This window comes from Coffea arabica, chromosome 6e (genome assembly GCF_036785885.1).
Source record: "Coffea arabica cultivar ET-39 chromosome 6e, Coffea Arabica ET-39 HiFi, whole genome shotgun sequence".
NCBI lineage: Eukaryota > Viridiplantae > Streptophyta > Magnoliopsida > Gentianales > Rubiaceae > Coffea > Coffea arabica.
Window position 1 is genome coordinate 3,695,890 of NC_092321.1, and position 24,827 is coordinate 3,720,716.

General features: G+C 36.8%; 3 protein-coding genes across 3 annotated transcripts; 1 reads left to right on the forward strand and 2 right to left on the reverse strand.

Moving 5' to 3' along the window:
* Positions 1 to 6,822: 6,822 nt before the first annotated feature.
* On the forward strand, positions 6,823 to 12,280 carry LOC140010003 (polyadenylate-binding protein 7-like). Its single transcript, XM_072056369.1, has 10 exons — positions 6,823 to 7,282; positions 8,194 to 8,312; positions 8,406 to 8,599; positions 8,783 to 9,042; positions 9,132 to 9,238; positions 9,329 to 9,518; positions 10,098 to 10,384; positions 10,585 to 10,737; positions 11,427 to 11,636; positions 11,799 to 12,280. Exons 1-10 carry the CDS (start codon positions 7,087 to 7,089, stop codon positions 11,997 to 11,999), a joined length of 1,917 nt encoding a protein of 638 aa, XP_071912470.1. The 5' UTR covers positions 6,823 to 7,086; the 3' UTR covers positions 12,000 to 12,280.
* A 3,642-nt stretch (positions 12,281 to 15,922) lies between these two features.
* Positions 15,923 to 21,608, reverse strand: LOC140009342 (peptidyl-prolyl cis-trans isomerase FKBP16-4, chloroplastic-like). The gene is made up of 10 exons (XM_072054539.1): positions 21,469 to 21,608; positions 21,219 to 21,356; positions 20,602 to 20,657; positions 20,396 to 20,451; positions 20,173 to 20,230; positions 19,367 to 19,441; positions 18,907 to 18,996; positions 18,215 to 18,292; positions 16,346 to 16,386; positions 15,923 to 16,217 (listed from the first exon to the last, which is right to left on the reverse strand). The coding sequence occupies exons 1-10, from the start codon at positions 21,551 to 21,553 to the stop codon at positions 16,190 to 16,192; spliced, it is 705 nt and encodes a 234-aa protein (XP_071910640.1). The 5' UTR covers positions 21,554 to 21,608; the 3' UTR covers positions 15,923 to 16,189.
* On the reverse strand, positions 21,468 to 23,992 carry LOC140009341 (uncharacterized). Its single transcript, XM_072054538.1, has 2 exons — positions 23,150 to 23,992; positions 21,468 to 22,923 (listed from the first exon to the last, which is right to left on the reverse strand). The coding sequence occupies exons 1-2, from the start codon at positions 23,990 to 23,992 to the stop codon at positions 22,450 to 22,452; spliced, it is 1,317 nt and encodes a 438-aa protein (XP_071910639.1). The 3' UTR covers positions 21,468 to 22,449.
* Positions 23,993 to 24,827: the final 835 nt, after the last annotated feature.

Sequence of the window (24,827 nt, forward strand, 5' to 3'; positions counted from 1 at the left end):
CGGCCATGTCACCGGTCCGGTCTAATGCTAAAGCCGGAAGTTCATGGAGAACCGTTGAAACCCGGCCGAACCGGACGAACCGTGCGAACCGTTAAGAACCGTGAACCGGCGGTTTTTTAAATTCTTCAACAAAATATCAAGAATGGTGTAGCTAAGATTCGAACCTGGGTCTTCAAGTTTGGATATGACAATTTCACCGCTAGACTGTAGTTAAGTTTGTTGAGAATTCTACTTGACTAAAAAATATATTAAAACATCAAGTTCTTCTCTTATTTTTTTTTCAATTTTTTCTTCTTAACCATTTTTAACCCAAATATCCACAACAAGATTTTCTCAAGTCTTCACCATTATTATCAGGTTATTATCTTTAGCAAATTGTAAACAAGTTGAAAATTTCAACTTTTCTTGTTTTCCAACATCTTAGTAAGTTTAATTTTTTTCTTTTCAAGGTTTTTTTTCTATATTATTATCTTTAGTTTATTTTTATTCGATTAATTAAGGATGAAATTTTTGCAAAAGTAGTGCACATCCGTGTAGGAATTGGGTAGGAATTACAAATAATAACATTGGGCTGGTCAAAAATATGGTAGTTAGCACATAATCGAAGCTATTGATAATTGAATTTAAAATAATTAATGGTATAGGATAATTGAATTTAATATAACATGTTAATTAGTAATGTTTAGTAGCAATTAATTTTTTATGTGTTTAACTGTATATTTGTTTTTCAAAAATTTTTAGTTTTTTTTAGTTTAAGCAATTAGATTTATATTTTTATAATAAAATTTTACTTTTTCAGCTTAAGTTGATGAAATTGTGAAGGTGGTGTGGTTGCTTATCATGCCACTGATAAAAGTTTGCTATTCAAATAGTTTGTTTTAACTTGAACTCTTTTATGGATTTTTTTAAGGGTTGTAAAAGAATTTTAATATTTTATTTATTTATTTTTTGTGTTTTTATTTGTGATAATTGGCGCACATTTGGATTGTATCTATTTATGTTTATAATGAATTTATGAAAACTTATGGTGAATTATGATATTTTAATTATATTTATCATTCCATGTTTTATGTATAACTTTTAGAAAATTTATTATTATCATAACTTAAATTAAGTTATGTTGGTAAAGTTCAAGTATAGAATGAAACATGCTTAGTACTTAACACTTAAAAAAAAAAAAAAAAAAAAAACAGTGAACCTTTGAACCGGCCGGTTGGACCGGTCGGACCGGTCGAACCGCGAACCGGCCACCTCTCCGGTTCACTGACCGATCCGAGTTTAAAAACATTGTTTATAATCTGTTCTTAGCTAGTTTTTCCTAATGAGATCGGTGATTCTAGTTGTAAGTTTACGTTTTATGCTTTACACCGTGCGACCCCAACATCAAATATTAACATGGATTAAGTTTTTAAATAGTGTTAACGTAGAATATATATAAATATACATCGGCTGTTGCAGATATATGCCGCTTTAGCTGTTGTAGATTTATGCTGCACATGTAAAAATTAAATTTCAAATTTGAAATCATATACAAATTCTACCCTATAATTTTATAGTTTAGCAAAGCTTGTAACTTGATTTCTTCAAAAAATAAACTTTTTATACGCTGACAATGCAGTAATTTTTTATACAAATAATTTTGGATATATGCCACATGTACACGTTTGGAATTTTAAATTTGAATTTATGTTATGTGTCGTATGATTTAAACATGCTAGTATAAAAAAAATTTACACTGACAGTGTATAAAAAAATTATCCTTCTTTCAAGTGACATGAGCCTTTTTAATTTACTTCAAAAGTGCATAAAATAATCAAGACGCAATATAAAATATTTATCATGTAATTTATGCAAACTATGAGATGACATTGCCAAAAATCGGATGAAAATTATTTAATCTAGCTAAATTATAGTTCTCTTGGTAAGGCTTGCAAAATTTTCACCTGCTTTATTAGCTTTTTCAGTTTCATTTCACTACTTTTGCCTAAAAACTAAAATGGGATTAGTACCGACTTATTTATGAATAACTACTACGTATAAGCTTACAATAAGACTACTATGGTTTGTTGACGTATGGAAGGACCGTTCGAGCAATCAACTGTTCCGGCCCAAGACATAATGGATCAAATATATAAGACGAATGTGCTAGGCTCTGTATGGGTTTAAAATAGATAGCCGAAACTAAAATGGATTGAAGTTGGCAATATAAGACTAAGCCTGATATGAGTCGTGCCCACGCCATTTTCTTAAACCCTCCCCCTTCGTCCCCATGTCCTTCCCTGCTCTGGTTGCCCACATTACCTTATACTAGTTGGTTTGGGCCACGCTGTAAGCGCGAGGGTGCTCCGACTTCGTTGTTTGAATGGGTTTATAGAGTTTTGGTATTAATTGTAGGGATAATTTCAGAAACCTCCCTTGAGGTTTTTAATAGTTTTACTTAGTACCTTTAAAATTTTAAAAATTACACATACTTCCCTTAAATTTACCATTTTGCCAACAAAAACTATTCAATGGTCAAATTTGTGAAGGAATAACCCAATTTTCCCTCATTAAATCGTGAAGTTCATTTTACCTTTTTATAAAATTCTATAAAAATATATGAAATATGCACAAAATCTCAAACTTACTTTCAACCTTTATCTCTACTATTTTAAATATTTCATATTCCTACATCTCAAATTAGTACTATTATCATCATGACCACAGTTACCATCAGTTCTTAAATTCTAAAATCTCAATCTAAGTTACAAAAGGGAAAAAAATCAATACTGTTAAACTTAACAGATTTCACTAGTTGTATTAATATAATATCCCATCTCTCAAATGTTGGACTACCATTTCATGCCCGTTATATTTCAATCTTCAACTTACATCTTCTTCTATTCATCTTTAGATCTTTCAAGCCAAACTAAAAGTAATTTGTAATATGTTAGAATTATGTTTAGGACATAATTAGTTATTCTATAAGTGACCTTGATTTTGTTTCCATTAAATATTTAATTGTGTGGTGCATTCCTTTGCACAAAGATTAGGAGCGTATTATTTAATTGAATGAAAAATATTAATATATTAAGGTTATTATGGTCATGTTATAGGGTCAAGAGAGGTAAGTGTAATATTGAAAATCTCAAGGATACTAGATGAAATTGTCAGAAACCTCGAGAGAGGTTTCTGAAATTATCCCTTAATTTTATGTAGGCAATATATGAAGTTGCATATATTCACATTGATAGATGAACAAATCATATTTACATATGGCCTTGAGTAAGCTGTGGTGAAAAGCCATCAAAAGTTACAACAGTCACTTGGGATGAACAAAAGCATGTTGCTAGCTAATATATCTACGTTGCTTGTGCTAGCTTTGGTGCTGATAATGCTTGGAGGTTGTCTTTGGCATTCACAAAACATACCATCTACATGTTATTAAACTGTAGTAAAGAACAAAACTATACTAGACAAATACAGAGACTTTGAGGCGTGAAAGCACTTTCCTTAAGGTGTTATTTGCCTCTATTAGACAAATTACCTCTAGGATACAACAAAGTCTAAGAACTATCAAATGAAAAGTAAAAGTAATTTAATTCTGTCGAAATCCTACTATTTAAAAGGATTGAAGCACCTATTCAAGGCACTATCAGAGGATGCAATCTTTATTGAATAGGCGTTTGGGTAGTTAGCCAATTAACAGATATGTCTGCAAAATGTAACCGCCAACCGCCATTAACTACCTCTGATTGACACCCTTTCAGAAAGCCCCAAGGTGCCCCAAGTGCCCAAGTGCCCTTGTCAAGATTTTATATATCTTGAAATAAGTTTCCCACCAAACTTTCCCTCCAAACTATTATCTTGGAACAAGTTTGTAAAGGAATAGGACAATGACTCATATATAGGCAACATGCACTTTATCCTCTTTCAATGTGGGACAATGGATTTCAACATACTCATTACAAACTATTACCAACACTACATTGTGATCATTTTAGGTCGAAGTTGATTTAGTCAGTTTTTTTTTCACGTTTGGCTGGATTCTTGCTAGCTGCTGGGAGGGAAGTAGGAGAACTGAAGGAGATGGTGTCAGTTGCGGAATCGACCTGGCTGAGCATGAATGTTTTTTTTCTCATACTGATGCATGCCGTGATGATGTAGCACTATTGGCTAGACGGCTTGGTAAAAAGGAGAAAAGCGCGTAGCAGCAAACAAGGAAAGAAGTCATACGTCCAGTGTCCACCGCACCGGCCATCACACCGTCAAAGATTTTGAATGGCAACTTTAGCCATGCAAAGACGAACAGACTATAATAAACCCAACGTTTCCTATTGTCACTAATTACTCAATCAGGGACAAAACTAGAATCGAAGGGTATAATAGTCAGAAAAAATGCAACAAGAAATTCCAGCCACACATGTGTACCTCCTCCATCCCCCCTTTTTTTTTCTCTCTCTCTATATATCCCAAACCTGCCAACTAGGATTTGAACCATGGTGTATCAGACGAGAATTTAACTCAACATTGGCATGCACGAAAAAACATGTGTGACACAATCAAATATCGTATTTTTTTGTTTGATAGATAAGAAATTTATTGATGCTATGCAAAACTACAAAAAAGGCATACCCATCTATCAAATATAGGCTCCGTTTGGCAAGCAAGTGAATTTTTTGGGTATTTATCTAAAATTTTACTGTGACTTACTATAAAAATTTTTTAAAAAATTTTTGAAGTGTATAAAATTTTAAATATTTTAAAGTATATAGTTTAAAAATTTTGAATTTTTTTTTAGATTACAGTAATTAAAATTTTAAAAAAATTTGTAATAAATAAACTTAACAAAAAACTCAAGTGCCAAATAGGGTCGTACCTTTCCCACGTGATTTTGATAGTTTCTTTCATTAAGATAAAAGGTGTAATTTCCTTTTTTTTTGTTGTTATTATTAAAAATCGACCATCATAAAGTTGATGCTCTTCGGTCACCATGCCATCATCAACCGGTCCCACGGATCGTACAGTAATTGATAACTTTCCTCGTATTCGGATAAAACGAGGAAACAAAATGTTGGATATACTTGAGCCAGAGGTTCAAACAATTCAGCCGTCAATGCATGAAACGAAATCTTTAAATGGGATCCTGTTTTACCTGCTCACCAGAATCCGCCAGCCATATTCAAAGCACTGGTGTAAATACACAATGCCTACGAAGTTACTTTTATTATGAGGAAGTTGCATTCGACTTCAATTGAGAAACTAATTAATTACATTGATATAAAAATTTTTAAAAAAAGTGAAATCTATCTTTAAACAAACAGGTCGTTCTTTTACGGATGGAAAATAATTATATTGTAGTAGTAAAAGATAAAACGAGTGTGATAAATTGGAGGAGTAGGAGAGAGAGAGAGGAGAGTAGTAGGGTTAAGTGTTGGTGTAAGGTCCGTTGAAGAGGGCGGGGGTTGTGGTTAAGGTCTGGTTAGGAAATAAGGCGATCCTTGTGTTTAGTGTGATGCGGTGAGAGCCACCTCTTTGGGGAGATTTGAAGTGGTCTTTAGGGGGTTTAGGTCCACTACACTTTTCACTTACCCTTCTCTCTCTCTCTCTCACTCTGCTTCTGCGCTGGCTTTCTGCCCTTTGTTTCACGTGCATACAAAACCCGCAACCCTTTTGCGTGTACATCACATCCATCCACAAGTCAAAATTGTCAATTACAATTACGGGTCTGGTACCTCACAAATTGAAAAAAAACCCGATTCCCAGTCACCAGTCATATAATATATATATATATATATGTCACTAACTTGCGATGTACGTACAAATAAAATAAATAGGAAAATCAATTAATTGAATTTTATGCCAACAATTATACTTCATTATATGATATATATTCGTTGATAATATGATGAAATTTGCATGGAGATAGTGAAAAAACAAGTAAAGCTGATTTTATTAGTTGCAGGATAAATATAATTTTTCGGTAATTATCTAGAGGTGCGGCAAGCATTTATTGTGAATAAATAGAGCATTTGACCTAGTCACATTATTTTTGACGAATGATAATATTTATTACGAGTAAATAAAACCTATCGAATTTATTGCCCTCAATTATATTTGTCATATAATTAAATCTTCTTTTTAATTGACAAACTCATTTCATGTCTGCGAAGATAAAGATAATTTTATTCATTGTAACTTTTAGTTGACAGACACATTAAGAGGATGACAAGACCTAAACCTAATGTTACAGCCTACCTCCGTTATGTTTCCAGGCAAATCCGGCTTTTTTCATCCTAACCATTGTACAAACCCAAATAGGTATCAGTATCACTAGGCTCCGGGGGAGTAATTAATCCAAACCGAGTTCCCGATCCGAAGGTCCAAACGACGCTCCTGATGCGAGCGTGAGAAGAGAAGATACGCCTCCTTTCAGCCCTCGCTGTCTCTATCTCTCTCTCACTCCGGTATCCGCATAGCGAAACACGCCACAAAACTCCCGCGGCCATGCAAAAATCCGAACCATCATGCTTACTCTCCTCACTTCACTCACCTGAGTCCTGACCCTGTTCCCCAGCGCCCCCCAGCCCTCTCATTCCACAGTCCACTCCCCCCCCACCCTGAGTCTGTCTGTATCGTCGTCTCATCATCACCGAAACCAAAAATCACCAGCATTACCATAAATCATCATTCCCCCCTCCAAATTCCTATAATCCCATTCTCTTCATCCTCATCCTAAAATTCCACCCCACCCCCCCTCCCCTCCATTATGACTCCCCTCTTCCTCATTAACGACGTTTTCTTTTAGAAGAAAACAACAAAAATTCCTCCCTTATAAAAACCTCTCCTCTCTTACACTCCATCATCTGTTCACTACCAACTTCCATTTCCCAATTCCCAAAGCCAGCGCTCCTCTGTCACTTCTTTGTCCTTTCACCAAGTCTTCCAGTGGTTTCCTTTTCTTCTCCTTCTCGTTTCCTGATTTAGTTCTCTGTAACGTATAAAATTCTCAGTTGTTGTGTTAGTGCGTGTGTTTTGTTTCAGCGGTTTGACGTCGTCGTTTTCCTAAATTAATTCTAAAAAGAAAATCCAAAAAAAAAGGAGACAATGGCGGCCGCTTCCATGACGATTTCGGCGCCGGCCTCCCTCTACGTCGGCGACCTCCACCCTGACGTCACCGACGCCCAGCTTTTTGAGGCCTTCTCCGAATTCAAGTCTCTCACTTCCGTTCGTATCTGTCGCGACTCCTCCACTGGCCGTTCCCTCTGCTACGGCTACGTCAACTACACCTCTCCCCAGGACGGTATATTTCATTGCTATCTAATTTTCTCTGTATACGTATTCGTCTGAGATCGTATACGGGTTAATTCACTGACTCACTCACGCACACCTCCACCTCTGATACATGCATGCATGTATGTGATGTCTGTGCTATGTATATGTACAACTTTTCTAATTGATTTGTATCTGCTGTAACGCCAAGTTGATTTATTCGTCCTTTGATGGAATTCATTTTTACTGTCTGAATTTGACCGAGTTGATATATATTTGATCAGGATGATTATTATTATTTTGTTTGGTCACGCCTTCCTGATTGATCGGTAAATTTGTAATTTGTGCAATGTTTGGCAATGTTCATCTGAAGCACTTGCAGCATCAAACGCTTTTTTGTTGGTACACAGGAACTAGTAGTTCACTTATTATTTATCGATTATGATTGTATGTTGCTGTGATTGCTTTTTCTCAGAAAATTTATGCGAATTGAGAAGTGTGCCATGGATGAGTGTGGTTAGCGTCATGGAATTTTGCGGGTGTAGATTTAGGTGTCTCCAGTTGACGGATAAATTGGTTTCTCGTCTGTTTATTATTATGATTGTTTTCCCGTTGCAATTTCTTTGACATGTTATTGTAGCCACTCACTTATATGTCGGTTGATTGCTTTTTTGGGCCAAACTGTGCATCTTGTGCCATGCAGAAGTTTAGCTTATATATCTGACTGTACCTTGTGGTGGTTTGTAGTATTTTTCTAGTGGAATAAAGTCTTATCTTTTGATTTGTAAGTTATAAAATCATTTCACATTTTTGTGTTTGTTCATGGAACTTGTTGCGATACATCTTTTTTTATTGTGATTTATCAAAGTAAGGGTTTTTTTTTAATTTATGTTTAATCATGCTCTTTTTTCTTTTTGCCTCCAATTCTGAAAATTTGAGCAGCTTTTTGTGCAATTGGGGCAAGGAACCATTCTACATTAAATGGTAAAGCAATAAGGGTTATGTGGTCACATCGTGACCCAGAGGCAAGAAAAAGTGGAGTTGGCAATGTTTTTGTGAAGGTACATGTGTTCAATGTTTTATATCTTTTATTTATTGCTTGATATGTGTCTTTTGCTACAAAAACGTATTTACCAGTCTGTTATCGTCTTCAGAATTTGGGTGGCTCTATTGACAGCGCAAAGCTTCAAGAAATGTTTAAGCCATTTGGAAATATATTGTCCTGTAAAGTTGCCATTGCTGATGATGGGAATAGCAAAGGATATGGATTTGTTCAATTTGACTCCGAGGATGCTGCAAATTCTGCTATTGAGAAGCTCAATGGCTCAGTTATTGATGACAAAGAATTGTATGAGCGATTTCATTAATTCTTCTACAAATGCTGAAATATACTTCTGTCTTTGCTATAGTATAAGTAAATTAGCAATGTCGCACAATATGTCCACACCACAAATGCACTCTTGTGATTTTCAGATTATGGTCTTTTCCTACGAATTTTTATATTTGAATGTCTGCAATGTCTTATGTGTAGGTTCGTTGGTAAGTTTGTCAAAAAGAGTGACCGAGTTTTACTCAATCCGAATGCTAAATATACAAATCTTTACATGAAGAACTTAGACCCTGAAATCACTGAAGACTACCTCAATGAAAAATTCTCTGAGTTTGGGAAAATTGTTAGCCTGGTCATCTCAAAGAGTGAAAATGGGGCTTCAAAAGGTTTTGGTTTTGTGAATTTTGAGAGTCCACATGATGCTAGGCGAGCAATGGAGGCCATGAATGGGTCACAACTTGGTAGGTTATGTTTTGTTGGCAATTGTATTTCTGAACAGATAATTGTTGCACATGATCTAATCTTTGAACATGTTGGATATATTGTGTAGGCTCGAATGTACTATATGTCGCCAGGGCACAGAAGAAAGCAGAGCGTGAAGAGCTCCTGCACCGTCAGTTTGAGGAGAGGAAAAGGGAGCGAATGTTGAAGTATCAGGTTCCCTGACTCCCGGTTTTCTAGGTGGTTTTAATATTACTTATTGGTTTCCTTTTTCTAACCATACTTGGTCAAACTTGCTCATCTCAGGGTTCAAATGTGTATGTCAAGAACATAGATGATGCAGTAACTGATGAAGAGCTGCGTGAACACTTCAGTTCATGTGGCACGATTACTTCTGCGAAACTTATGAGGGATGATAAAGGAATCAGCAAGGGCTTTGGATTTGTTTGCTTCTCCAATCCCGAGGAGGCTTTCAATGCTGTGAATACCTTTCATGGTGAGTACGTGAATCTGTTGTTCTTTTCCATATTATGGTGAAATTTAGGTGTTAAAAGGTGTTTCAAATCTGGAAAGTTAACTTATTATGAATCTGAGTCAAATAGGGAAAGTATGCAAGTTGTATTTGGGATGACTGAGGAAATTAAACCTCAGTCATGTCCAAGTATCATCATTGTTTGGTGAATCTGAGAATAGTGTTGCTGTGCATCAGTTGATACTTCATTCATTGCGACCTATAGTACAACTGTATTCCCTGAGTACTTAGGAGCAGCTATGCATGAAAGCTGCCATTTTTAGGTCTATACCTGTTTCATTTTTTAGCAACCAGAAATGGCCTTATTTGCGAATCATATGGAAGACTTACTCTTTTTCCAATTTGTGATGCTCCACTTTTTCATTTGCTTCAGCATGTGTGCATGTCCAAAGTATGATAATTGCTATGATATTCCAGGCCTCATGTCCCCTCCTTCCATATCTTTTTTCCACGACATTTGAAATTGCAAAGCTAGTGAAAATTCTTTCTCTGAGAATCCTCTAATGAAGGAACTTTTTTTTTTGTTATAAAAATTTTGTACAGGATCTATGTTCCATAAAAAGCCATTGTATGTTGCAATTGCTCAAAGAAAAGATGAGAGACAGGCCCAGTTACAGCTACAATATGGGCAAATGGCAGGAATAGCTGGACCTTCCACTGTTATTCCAGGTGGATATCCACCACTTTACTACCCAGCACCTTCTGTTGTTCCTCCAGTCGCTGGACAAACAGGTCTAATGTATCAGCCCATAGGAATGAGGCCAGGATGGAGGCCTAATAGTTTTACAAATTCAAGCAGACCTGCTTTCCAACCAGCTCAAGTTCCCTTGGTTAGTTTTTTTTATAATTCGAATAGCTGGGGTCATAATGTTTTCTCTTTTCACACACGAAAAACATGAGCTTTTTTGTGCCACTGTGTTGGACAGTATGAAGTTAGTTCATAGCTGCGAGGGAATACAATTGTGTCAATGGATTCTGCATTTGTAGTCATGTCTATTTTAATTAGTTGGTTATCTGTTATCTATTACAGATTCCTAATGCTCCAAGACAGCATAGGCAGAACAGAGGAAGGATGGGTGGGCATACGCATCCACAAGGTGGTGGTCAGAGTGTTTCATATGTGCCACATGCACAACAGTCTGGTCAGTTTATGGCTTCATCGAGAGAATCAGGCAATCAGCAGGTATGTTTGTGATTAAATATCTCGTCTCACTTGTTCTAATATCCTCAGCAGTTATTTAGTTCTCTTAGTATTTCCATTAATCACCATGCAGATGTTCACACACTTACCTTATTGGTCTGTGTATATGCCTGCATATGCAAGAACATGGTTTCCTAATTTTTGTATTAAACTAAGTTTTCGTCTGCAGACACATAAGTTCCAAATCTGTTACCGTGTTATGTTTAAAGTTGATGTTTTTTTGGTATCTATTTTGTCCAACCTACCCTCATTAGGACCAAATCTTCATAGAGATGATTATGAGCTTAGTAATAGGTGGTTTCTATAGTGAAAGGAAGCTTTAGAGTCTCTTTTCTGGTAAATTGTGCTGACGCAGATGCACACACTTTTATGTATGCGATATTAATTTCCATCTAATGAGATTCACGGCCAAGATTTGTCAATACTCTTTCTCCTGAATAAATTTACAGAATTGATGCATTTGTAAGAATACAAAATTTTCATATCCTCTTTGCTTAGTTGCTACAATGCATGATGATTAACATTTACATTGACATAAACGACAGACAAAAGAATCATTTCATCACTAAGTTACTTCTGTGTTTCCAGTTTACATGCAAATTTCCTTGTTTATGTTTAAGAATTGTGCGATGCTTGTTTAGAAAATATGCACATTTTGATGTATAATGCAGCGTGCTAAGTACAACCCAACTGGTCGTGTGCGGGAGATGAATAAGGCATCTGCTGTACCTTCTGCTAATGCAAGTGCTGCTCCACCTGTGCCCATTGTATCTGGGCTGGAGGGGTCACAAATGTTAAGTAGTATGCTTGCTGCTGCTTCTCCTGAAAATAGGAAGCAAATCCTAGGGGAGCGCCTTTTTCCTCTTGTCAACCAGCACAAGGTGAAGTTCATTCTTGAAATTCTTTTCTCATTCTTTCTGAGCTCATGATGCCTTTTTTTTTTTTTTTAATCTTTATTTAATTAGCATTGAAATGCGGTAATTTAACTTTCCAATGACGACATTGTTGATTAGTTATAACCATTTACTTTGTGGTTCTTGCAGCCTGATCTTGCTGCAAAAGTAACGGGTATGCTTTTGGAGATGGACAACTCAGAGCTACTCCTCCTGCTGGAATCACCAGAATCACTGGCTGCCAAGGTGGAAGAAGCTGTTGAGGTGCTAAAGCTGTCAAAGTCCAAAGTATCTAGCAGCCAAGAAGCACTTCATTCAAATTACCTCTCCGCTGGGGTTGCTGTTAATTGAGGCTAATAGCCTGATTGAGTGTAGTAAGTTGGAGAAGTTAGAGAGCTTGTGAATGCTGGAACTCTGAGTGAGCAAGGTTTTGAGAGTGACTATTGATGAAACTCAATTTCTTTGATGAAAATTAGGCAGCTATTTTCTTAAAAGGGGCGTAAAAGAGTAACGTTATGGATAGTCTTGTAAAAGTTTTCTTCATATATAGGGAGCTTAACTGATAACTTGAAGGAGATTGTTGCAAACCTGAGTCTTTAGCGATAGTGTAGAATAAATAAGACCTTACATGATGGTTTTTCTTCTCCTAAATTTCTGCTTATTTGTGATTTGTTGATTTTTGGTAGAGCAAGAAATGCAGTATGGTTGGTGAACTAGAGTTCACTGGCCATGTTAAGTGCTCAGTGGGAAGATTTTTCTTTCCCACAGTAATCTCTACAGACATGATTTTTGTGAAAAGGTCAATCCTATGTGGACGACGGTAATTTGCAGAGGTGGGTGAAACTGAAACCAGTAGCATCAAGCTTGGGGGCTATGATTTAGTCGTAGCTTGTGCCGATTCATTTTGATCGAATCGGTTTCTTTTTTTGGGGGTTTATCATGATATATTTCAGCTGGGATGTTGGGCTCGAACTGTCAAGTCCATCGATTGAGCATGGCATGTCCTCTCGAATGCATACTATGAAGTAGAACCGCACAAAAGTTGGTTTCTCGACAGATTTGAGTGCACATGTCTGCTCGTTTAGCCGTCTGTCTAGCAAATTCCAATCCTGCAAAAGAACCAGAGGAGTAGGGTTGTTGTAGTTGTCTCCACGACCAAAAACCTACGGAATGAAAACACCCTCAGTTGAGGTCAGCGCTTTGAATCCTATGACCGAAACGCAGAATGATGTTTGATGTCTGTAATGCTGTCTGGCTGCCTCCCTTCCACCGAATCTATTTGGAGAAGTCGTGAGATACAGCATCCTGAAATATGGCAGCATTCCTGAATTGATTTCCCAATGCCAGCCATTGCTTTGACTAGCAATGATTAAAAAACAAAACGTGGGAAGCAATCAGCAATTAGGTCCGTCTTTATATTGCAATCTGCAAGTTTGCAACCACCCACCCAACCCCCCGCCCCCGGGCGGGAGTATTCTTAGTCGTGCTTTCAAAATTTACAGGTTTGAGTACTTAATTTCATGCGATTTTTGATTAACACAACAACAATCAAATCAAGTACAAAATCTTCAAGCAGACTATATATATATAATTTTTCAAGTATAGGGTGTGTTGGAAGGGTTGAGCATTAAAGTTTGCAATTCTCATGAACTTTCCATTACCGTGGTCATTTTTTTGTTTTCCTGTTTTTCTTTTCTACAACAATACTAAGTATGACCACACGTGACTTTAAACTTGACATGGTAGTTTCTGAAACTTGACAGATAAAATAGATGGGGTGACCGTTACTTCATGACGACAATGCTTCAGGACCATCAATTATCTCATGTACGTGGGTGAAGCAAGAGGTAAATCAATCAGATGCATAATGCAACCAAAAACGGAAGAGGAAAAAGAAATCCCCGAGTGGCAATAGCTCGCCTGTTTTAGACACGATGAGTCCTCTTTAGGACTTTTTCATTAAACCTACTGAAGCTTGAATTTTATTACCATACAAAACCCGGAAGACTTAAAAAAGTTGAGCAGCAATAAAAACCGTAGCCGTAGCCATAAGCAAAATCGCGAGTAAATTGCATAACCTTGTAAAACTCGTTCTCCCACTAGAGTGGAGGTAGTAAACAGAAAATGGCAAATTTTAAATTTTTTTGGTGCTCGTGATGACGACAGCCCGAATGCAGCTTATACGTACATCCCCCTCCCGCAAGCCGCAAGGAGCGGATTATTGTAACTCTCTCTTTTTTTTTTAACACTTCATGCCAACCAGTACTAACAGTTGTAGTATTATGCCAAGTACAAGGAAACTTTGTCCAATGAATGCCTAATTATAACCTGCAGCTGATATCCTTTTATAAGCATGAATGCGAAATGCAATGCCAACTTAACCTGTTGAACCTTTCACACATACTTTCCACTCAAAGTGAGCATCTGATCCCAAGCATGTCTTTTTCACGTCTTTTCATCTCACTAGTATCCATATGCAGAATCCCTTTACAGTCTCCTTGAATCATCAAAACTGAAAGGCTCTTCTTGCTATACATATACCTCTTTACTCTCTTCGTATCCACAGATTATCTGGATATTCAGAGATCACAGATATTCGCACTTTATTGCATTCCTTTCAAAATATACTAAGATATGTTGTGCAGCCTTATCTTGAATGCTGATGGCATGCCACCAGCAATAAAGGTGCAACATGGTTTAGGATCACTTGCGCACTTGAATGCAGAATCCCTTTACAGTCTCCTTGAATCATCAAAACTGAAAGGCTCTTCTTGCTATACATATACCTCTTTACTCTCTTCGTATCCACAGATTATCTGGATATTCAGAGATCACAGATATTCGCACTTTATTGCATTCCTTTCAAAATATACTAAGATATGTTGTGCAGCCTTATCTTGAATGCTGATGGCTTGCCACCAGCAATAAAGGTGCAACATGGTTTAGGATCACTTGCGCACTTTGGAGCACCTTCTTCATCAACATGTCCAGAGCTCTCTCCAGGCACCTGTGGCAAAGACTAGATGGGAGTACAATTGAGAGGGGAGACCATGAGACGAGGTGAACAATAGTATTAGAAGAAGTTAGGTTAAAAGGGAGTGTCTGGTTCAACCAGAGTCCCTCACTTCTTGGCATGTCTTCGAGTGATGCAAGTGCCAGGCACCCAGGGTGATGGTTGCAAAACCATGCGTTGCAAGGAAGGCATAACTCTGAGGATAAGGTAAGAGCTCCCGTTGAAGGAATCAAAATAGAGTTTCTGAGAGTTTGGGTCACAACGTACATGATAATCTGAATCACCACAGGAAGGATTGATGCTTAATGGATGTGGAATTTCTAGTGAGCCACAGCTTGGGCAAGTTTTCTGGGGTGAAGAATAATGAAAGAAGTGGAGAAATAGCAGACACGCGCACAAACTAGATAGTTTCCACTGGAAAATACTCATGGTCATGTTGTAGGAGAATGGGAAGAGGTCGAAAACACAGCCATACAAAGAAGAAAGCGGGGTTTAGATAAAGGCTAAGCAAAAACAATAATATGTGAAGTGAAAATGAAAAAGTTGGTGGACGAATCCATGGTAACAATAATGAGAATATTGCAATCATAAGTTACTGGATTCTTAGACTATTTTGCCCAGGACTTAGAGACTAGTATTTAAAAAATGCTTTCCTTACAAAAAGACTAATTTTCAACTGAATGTTTACCAGTTAAATTACCCATTGGCCCCATGCTTTGATGAAAAGGCAAGCAAACGGAACAATTTAACAAAGAAGGAATATGAGAATTAATTCTTACAACAAATGAGCTTTGGAAAAGAAACTTCCTTAAGGTGCAAGTACAATCGATCACCATATATTAACAATGCAACTTATGCAATATAAAAAAATTCCGTGTAATATAAAATTCAATTACTGCTAATGAGAGTGAAGTGGAAGAAAACTGCTTACACGTATAGCGATCTGCTCCTGCACAATGGATAATGCTGTAAAGAAAGTGATTACCATGTAGGGGGACCCCTGCATGTTTGGATTGCTTTTTTTTTTTGGGTTTTTTTTGGGGGGGGGGGGGGGGGGGACTGCTCAGAAAAATGACTTATCCAGTGCAAAACCAAAGTCTTAAGCATGGTGAGACAGTATGGCTGTTCAACTCAATATCCTTATACAATTTTCTTCAACTAACCTCCACGTAATTGACGGCGGTTTTACTGAGTATCATGTTCAATTTAATTCTTTTATAACTCTTCATGGTTTCACTTCTAATTCAAACTACAGCAGCAATAGATAACACAGAGTGCTGTTCCCACAGATTTCAGAAATATGATCTCATGACAAAGAAGATTTTGAAGGAGCTAAACAACATGTAATAGTTACAATAAATGGAGAGTTTAATAAAAATGTAACTGGGAAGGACTTTTCCAGCGGATAGAAAAAAGAGGCAGCTTGGGGACAATGATAAGAAGAAAATACAGTATCTTATCAGTTTCATCAATGATGTTGCAGATTCCTATTTTTGATGAAATTGCATCACAGGCATCAGGAATCTAATTATCCTTCAATGACTTTAACAGGAGATCTGCACGAAAACAGTTACAATATTGATTAAGCTAATTTTGAGGAGAATTGAGGCTAGAATATAGAAGTTTGGTAGGGGAAACTAAAAAAGCCACCGAAAGACTAAAATGAATTAAACATGTTACATACCCAAATGGGCTTTGTTTGATAGACAGTAGTTCAACATCCAACTGCATTTCAATCAGAGTTAACATAGTAAGAACAGTAGAGATAGGGTTGTAAACGATTCCTCTAAAAGAAAAAGAGGTAACAGCATTCTGAATTGAATAGGCTAAAAAATTCAAGACAAACAAAATTTTCAATTATATTTTCATACGATAGCAGCGGCATAGGAAAACTGAGGTCAGGCACTGTTGTGTTGAACTGTTAATGAGCTTGGAAAAATCAAATACGGAATAACTTCATTATTCCCCATCAACCAAGCTGCATGATACTTGTTACTCAGTTCAAGCCCAACTGATAACCTATGGGTCACATTATTAGGACATGGAAACTTAGAACCAAATTTACAGTCTCTGCATTGTTGATATAACCATTGCATACTGACAGAAGAATTTAGTCAATAACCAGATCACTGCAACGGTGTAGGATCTTGATTGAAACTGCATTGGAGGATGACAATCCAACATATTACAGACAAGGTAACCTAGTTTCTAGTATTTGTCATACTTCACAAAGCATGAATGTTGATCAACTTATTTTTCCCAAAAATGTAACAGCAGGAGAAAACCCCATATCTATGGATACCGTATTTGGCCAATATCATGAGAACAATGTTTTCTGAAAACAAAATCAAATGTTAAGACAAGTGAACGGAGGCAAATTTACCATTCTAATCAGGGAAACCTTCACAGATGCTTGTAAGCCCAAAGAAAGTAAATTGTAGATGGAATGAAATTTCACTTAAGGATCTCCTCTCTGGTATTGTTAATCTTTTATTCTTTTTTGAGTTACCTTTCACCATTTTGGTTTACGATTCCATGCAGGTTGAAGACAGAGGTTAGCTGCCTACAATCAATATGGAATGGACGATACAAGTGGCATAGTGGGTCAGGTAAGCAACAGAAGCCTAGTTGAGGACAGCTTTTTAGGATGTATTGTAACTTTTTATCAGCCTGCTATGAATCTAGATGAGGTCAGAAAACATTCATATCTTCACAGAACCAAGAGATCTGTGGAGCTAGGTCTAAATCATAATTTCCACCAATAGAAACCAGAAATTATTCTGAGATGATTATATCTTGGCTTGTTACAGAAGATAAACTTCTTTTTAAGGATAATTCTCATAGAGATGTTCGCAAGATTTTCGAGTTTCCTTTGCTGTATTTCTTAAGGATGAATGATGTTGGTCCGACTTGGAATCAATCTTTTTCCCAGAGGTATATTACCTAATAGAAGCAGAAAGACCAATCTTTATTTGGTATTATTGCCGAACCTTTTCTGGTTACAAAAGAATTACATAAGCAAAGAATTTAAGAACATTAAAATCTCATTACTGTTTTTGAAAGTAGATTAAACTCAATCTAGTGTGTTGACAAAGAGTTAAGAAGTCATTTCATTTTTAAAAGTTATCTTCTGCAGCTTGACTTGACTGCTTCATATTGATTAGACTTGCTGAATCAAATAGTTATCTTTCATTATACAGTGTTATAAACATGTGTTCCAGATATAGTTGCTGACCAACAATTGTTTTGCCAGTTGAATTCAAAGAATTTATAATAAGTAAAAATGATCTAAACACGCTGCAGTATTTCTATATCCGGGTGTTTGATTTATATCTCTGTTATTCTGGAAGTGCTAAAATGGTTCTTAGATAATAAATTAACTGAAAATGTTCTTCATTTCAGACATGTTACAAATCAGGAGATTCACGTGTCATCTCAAAGACTGGCACTCTATTGACAATATGCTAGTTACCTTGATAGTTTTGTGGTTCCCAACTAACCTTCATAATCTAAAGCCTAACGGTGCGATGTGCGATGCACAAAAATATTTTACCTCAATGGTTGCATTTGGAGGAATTTCCTGTATGCCTTTGCTTCCATAAGCTAGCTCAGGAGGAACTATCAGCAACCGCTGCAAGAAATAAATAAACATCTGAAATTATCACTTTGACCAAAAGATGTATCGCTTTATGTGGATTTTGGTTCAATTTGCACAACCATCAATAGATAAGAGTCCCAAATATATGCATTTTAGTTAAAACAAGTTAACTAAAAGGGGTGATTCTACTGAACTCCATGGCCTTTATTACAACTGCAAAGCACTACCCAGACTCTTTTTTTTGAAATTATACTGACTTTCAGTCAAGTTGTTATGGTATCATAATTACCCTTACAATGTCAGGAAAGAGCACATTATCAGAATACAGAAACATGCTAACTTATAAAAGTTAGCTAAGAAAGTTCTGTGTCATTTCAAATGATTCAGGAAGATCTCTATAATTATGAGAAAGCACCAGTAAGTGTACTCTCAGCCTTGTTATCTGTGTTGTGAGCTCTTTGTTATTCAATAAGAAACAGCTAAGATAATGGAGTCTTTAGAGCAAAAGAAATAGGCTTCTTATGGAGCCCGACATAGGAACTACTAAGAAAGAAACATGCAGTTTCCTGTACAGTAGTATGAGTTCTAGCAACTCCAAACACCATATGTAATATATGAAGAGGCACAATGAGTTCATTATCTCTTACCTGGCCTCCTACTCGCATGCCTTGAACACCCAAGTCTAATCCTTTAAGCACGATTCCTCTCTCCGATTGACCAACATCAAATCCATAAGGCTGCATCAAGTTGAAATCCATATATAGTTAAAGAATAGTTATTGGTCATGATCCAAAATTTATGCCATCCATAGAGGCCTGTTGATGATGTTCTGCTAACAATTGAATCTGACAGCTACTCGAAATGCTCAATATCAATGCAGATGTTATTAAAGAAAAAATAAAGGTATTTTTTCTTTTCGTAGAAAGATGAAGAAGGTATTTCTAGTAAAATCAGTTCATGGGAGTATGCAATGACATGAGAAACTTCTCCAAGCGCGTTGTGAATAGATTTGTGTTTCCAGTACAGTTTTTGCATGTGGTATCAGAAAAGTTGCATATGTCCAGTAATAGAGAACCAGTAGACACTAAGTCACAATGTCAGCCTTACTGTTCCACCACCAACACCAAGCCCTTGTCTGCTGGTCATAAATGTCACACCCTTCCATTTAGCAACATAGTGGACCTACATAAGTTGTTTTGAAACAGCAGTTAGCTGAGAGTGTAAGCATGGCAGAAATGTGAATATTCCTAACAATATGAAACTATAAAACTTCATAATAAACATATAGAACCAGAAGGAGATACTGTAAATGATGGGAACAAAACTATTGGGCAAAAGAAACAAGACACAATACTAGATGAATTTATACCTTCATTAAGGTTTTGCAAATGACTTTGTATGATCAGATGATGCCAAGATAAACCAGTCATGAGGTGTTTTGCCTCTCAGGTAAACATGTACTAGACTCAAACAACTATAATCATAGCAACAAGAAAGCTGGTAGGAATATGTGCTAAACAGAGTTATTGTGAAATTCACTCTGACAGTTTCTGTTGGCAAATAACTGGGCCGAACAGAGCCCAAAGATGAACCAAGACTAAAGAGAAGAAAGACTAAAGCATGAAAAAGGTGTCTCAGCATTTTTAAGTTTTATCTTTGATTCAAAGCTATAATAACCACTTCATGAATAAACTGTTCTGACACATACTGATGATTTTCGGAAGGGCTTCAATTAAAGCATTCTGATTTATGAAATACATTTAACTGTTTGAAAAAAGCAAACAATAGAACTTACAACAGAGATGCCAATCAAATGTGTAAGTACTCCAACAGTTTGCATAACTATCATATATTATAAGTAATAAGGCATAAAAACTTAAATACAGAAAAAGTTAACTGTGCCACAGCCGTACTGCAACCCGAGATCCCTTCACAGCCTCAGCTCCACCGCCAATCTTTAAATCATAATATCTGAGAGACATTTCGACCCAAAGTACCAAGTCAAGTTTTTGCTTGAAAGTACTAGCAATTGCATACAGGAATACAAGTTGATTACTGGAGTAACATAAATATGCCTTAAGAGTATCAAGGTTCTCAAAAAACAAACAAGAAGAATCATAATGATCGGTTACCAACTTTAAACCATTAGGCAGGGTTGTAAATTCACTCTCTGGTACTTTTGCTCCTTTAAGCTGCAGCGAGCAAATAAATCTTCTGTTTGTGAGTTGTGAAAGGGAAGCTTCAACGTAATGAAATCATGTATTATCAACTAAATTATCAATTAAGTTAGCAACGATTTAAAACCAAAAAAAAAAGAAATTTTGAACTTAAAAGGATCTTACGGCTCTTCTGCTTGTGCTAACAGCTCCAGCTACATCAGAGACAAGAAAGCCAGTGGCTGGTAATGACAGAAACCAAAACCATACAAACATTATGCCATGCATGCTGTAGATGAAACAAATGAAGCAGAAAAACTGAACCATTATTTTCCCAGAGGTCAGTTAAACAGGAAAGCAGTATACAACACATGACCACCAACGCTTGCACTTAACTAAAACTCGATTGATGGAGCATATAGGAGAGAACCAAAAACCCAAAAAAAAAAAAAAAGGGAATGGAAAGATCAATAGTCTAATTGAATGGTGGTATCAAGTGTGAGGCATGTTGAATAATGGAAAAAGTAACTACAAACAACGAGAACATGAAGCAATATATCTCCATCAACGAAATTAAAAATGTATCACCAGATGTTTCATTTAGAACCTTGATGAAAAATGACATCTTCCACAATTATACTCAGTTGCTCCTCTAATCATATCAGAAGAAAAGCAAAAACAACAAGGATCCTCTCTGTTAACCATAAGACTATCTATGTTCAAGAACAATTCTACAACTAGCCCAACAGTTACATAAATCAAGTGAAATAACAACAATGGTTGTACGAGGAAAGAAGGCTAACCGGATGCAAGAAGATAGCCCATGAACACCCTCCTTCCTTCTTGCTCTAATGACAGTTTTCCCTCAGTAGCTTCCGACGCAGATGATAATGCGCACTGAGAAGGCTTAAATGATGCATTCTGCTTCAAGGGTCTTTTCCCTGCGGAATCAAAATTGAATCTTGAGTTTCACGGATAATCTTGACGAGCTTATTAAAGCCGTATATTTGTTTCCTTTTCTTGCTGAGGGTGTGGGAGAGAAAGGAAGATAACCTGTGATGGCAGTAGAAGTGAGAGAGTGGGGAAAGAGGGGAGGTCTGAGTGGATGGGTGAGGCATTGGAGGAGGACCGACTCCATTAAAATTGCGAGTTTTCAGAAGTGGCAGTTAACGGGATTCTAAGGTTGTTAAAGCTTGGCGGGACGGGGAGGGAGATTGGGAGAGAGAGAGAGGATTGGATAATATCTTAAGCTCAGCCACAATTTTGCTGTTCAGTTTTCATACACTCTTTATGTTATGATGATAGAGTAGTATCCTTAGTTCCCAATTCAGTCATACAGAGGGCGGGGACCGTTTCGCTTTCACGCCTTCTCTGGTTCACTATTAAGGCGTCAGATGGACATCCAGAATTGAGCGAAGCTCTAAGATTCGGTAAATTTGTCCCTTCTTGTTTCAAAATCATGTTACCTTTGCCAGAGCAATGTTTATTACTACTAATAATATTTCCGCATTTGTCATTATCGGCATTTCCAATTCAAACCTCTGCGGATCCCATCAGCTGTTTTTTACTTTTCTCTTTGTAGCAGTCTTATCTTAACTACTTTTCCTTCTAGGTTGATCTACATGTATAAACAAGGTTCCTTAGATTTGCAGTAGTTCATTTCTCATACGGTGCAAGTAATTCGATTAATCCACATTGGTGCTGTTGAGGACTTGTAGGCGTATTTTGCACATCTTCTGTTTGAACAAAAGACGGATGCATATATTTCCTAGCTTTCTTCTTTTGAGGGGGGCTTTGGTTCTTTATCTACTTTTTTGTTTCCATTCAATGTAGAGATAAATGTATTGTCACTTATCGATTACAATAAGGACAGCAGTTAGCTTCAACCTGTAAGACTGCAAAAATTGTCAACTTCTTGTACTTATCATCCAAATGAAAATTTTATTTTTGCCTTCTATATATATATATATATATATATAGATATCTTTTCTGCCTCTTGAGAGCGATCAGCATTGTTAGTTTGGGAAGTCATATTCAGGAACTTGAGTAAGACTTCCTTGCAGGATTATGCAGATAACCTGGACCATGAGGCAACAAAGAATGACTGACGTTATGCTTCTTTTTCTCTTTGATTTTCTGTTTTGTCTTGTCACTCCCTTCCACCCATCTCCTGAACTTGTCAATGAACTTTTGCTGTGTGGAACGAGGATGGGCATGACCAGTTGTGGGCAAGTTTAAGCAAGAATCTCCGTGATCCCAACTGGAATGATCATGTTCATTTTCCCATCCAAAATTAGAAATTTCTCCAAAATTCAACTCTCTCTGGTCCTTCCTTTGCTGTAAGTCTTCTTGTTCCAGGTTCTTCCTCATTAGCTCATGCCTTAGACATGCATTGCACCACCTTAGGTATATCAACTCTTTAATTTCTGCTGCGTGTTCCTTCTCAAGCTGTTCCGGATTAGCTGCTACTCGTCCGTAATCTACCAGTGTTGCCTCGTCTGCATCAATCTACGAAGGAAAGACTGTCTTGTAAACCTCAAGCAATTAATCTTTGAACAACAGGGGATGCATTTATTACATACTAAATAGAGAACATTAACACTTTTTTTTCCCCATCTATAAGCCTACATGATTCCATCCATAATACTTTTATATCCATCGCAATTTTGTAAAACAACAGATAGATATGCTTTATACGGGAATATTAAGTTGTGGCAAGTTGAAGAATGTCAACCTTTGATGAAGCTGCTGTATTTGCCAGCTCCATCTGTCTCGATAGTTCATCTATCTCCATTTGCAGTTGCCCAAGAGCCAATTTTAGTTCCTTGATGTCATTCTCCCTTCTTCTGATGATATTAGCCTTTGCCTCTAGCTCTTGATGATTTCTACAAATTTCTGCCTCTTTAGCTTCTATCTGCATATGCTGCTGCTTTATGACTCGAGAATGTTCTTTTGTTCTCCTCAACAGCTTCTTAACCTTCCTCTGAAGCAATCTGTTTCTTGATCTGGAAATTTCAAGCAGCTCCAATATTTTCAGATATTCAACTACCACACTTTCGAAACTCTTCCTATCTGCTTCCACTGATGAGATTTCCTTATCCAAGAGCTCGACCCTTGTTATCTCCAACAATAATTTGTTCTGAAGCTCCATAAGCAGCAGTTCTTGCTCTTGCATGTCCTGATACCGAAGATACCGTACCTCCAGCTCAAATTCTCTCACATGAACATCTTTTATTTGATTTCTTAAGACCAAAACTTCTTCTTCTAATTCAAATATATGTTGATGTTGCAATTCTTCTTCAGAGTTCTGGTTAGAGGTATCTGTAATAGAATGATAGGCGTCCAAGCTGGATAAAGAGGATGAATTGATAGATTGAACATCAGGGAAACAGCCTTCAGCCGTCTGCTCCCCACGAGAACTAGCTTCATTTTCTGCTGATGAAGTGTTTAGACGACTTGAACTTTTTCTAGTGGTGATGCGAGCAACAATGAAACCAGCCACGGTAATGGCAAGAGGAATTCCAGCTCTGAGGAGAACTGGCTTTATAACATCTGCCTTCGTGCTTGTGCTGTCCATATTGTGCAGGAAATGGTAGTTCGTGATTTTATTGTTTTGGACTTTGTTGAGTATCAAATAGAGAAACTCGGCTTTGCTCAGTTGTAAATGCAGGATGATCAAATATGTTTAGAGATTCTTTGCTTTTGGGTTTGCTTTAAGCTTTCTTTGAAACACGGAATGAAATAGTAGTCTGTTGCTTTTTGACCACTCAATAAAACCATTAAGCCATGCACGCAGCAATTCGTTAGCGCTTCATTTTTTTTTTTTCTTTGGAATCTAATTCCCTAACCTTCAAATTATTTCATATGGGAATCATGAAAGGCCTGTACTAGTTATTGTACTAATTCGCATGTGGAGAGTGGAAAGCCTTTTTTTGCTTCTATGAATCTCAAAGAAAGTCAAATGGAAATCTCATCCTACTACACCCTTCGTTTTCTTCCTCTGAGGTTGTTTGGTCTTTCCCTTTTCTTCCCCCCACCCCCAAACCATCCCAAAAACACCAATAGAAGATGCTAAATATCATTTCGAGCTATTATATATATATATATATATATATATATATATATATATATATAAACCATTTCGAGCTTATTTTTAATTGAAAATTCAAATGTATATTCTCCGACTTTTGCCAATATTCATATTTCAAATGAGCTGGAAAAAAGAAAGAAAGAAAGAAAAAAAGAAGTTTCACATATATTTTAAGCATGTGGGTTCGTTCTAAATTTCTGAAGTATTGGGGGGTAGTTGTAATTTTATCCCACAATATTCAATTACAGTCTTTTTTTTTTTTGTGGGGAGGAAGGAACCGAGCCGAAAAATAAAAAGCATACGAGGAATTTGGGCTAAAATC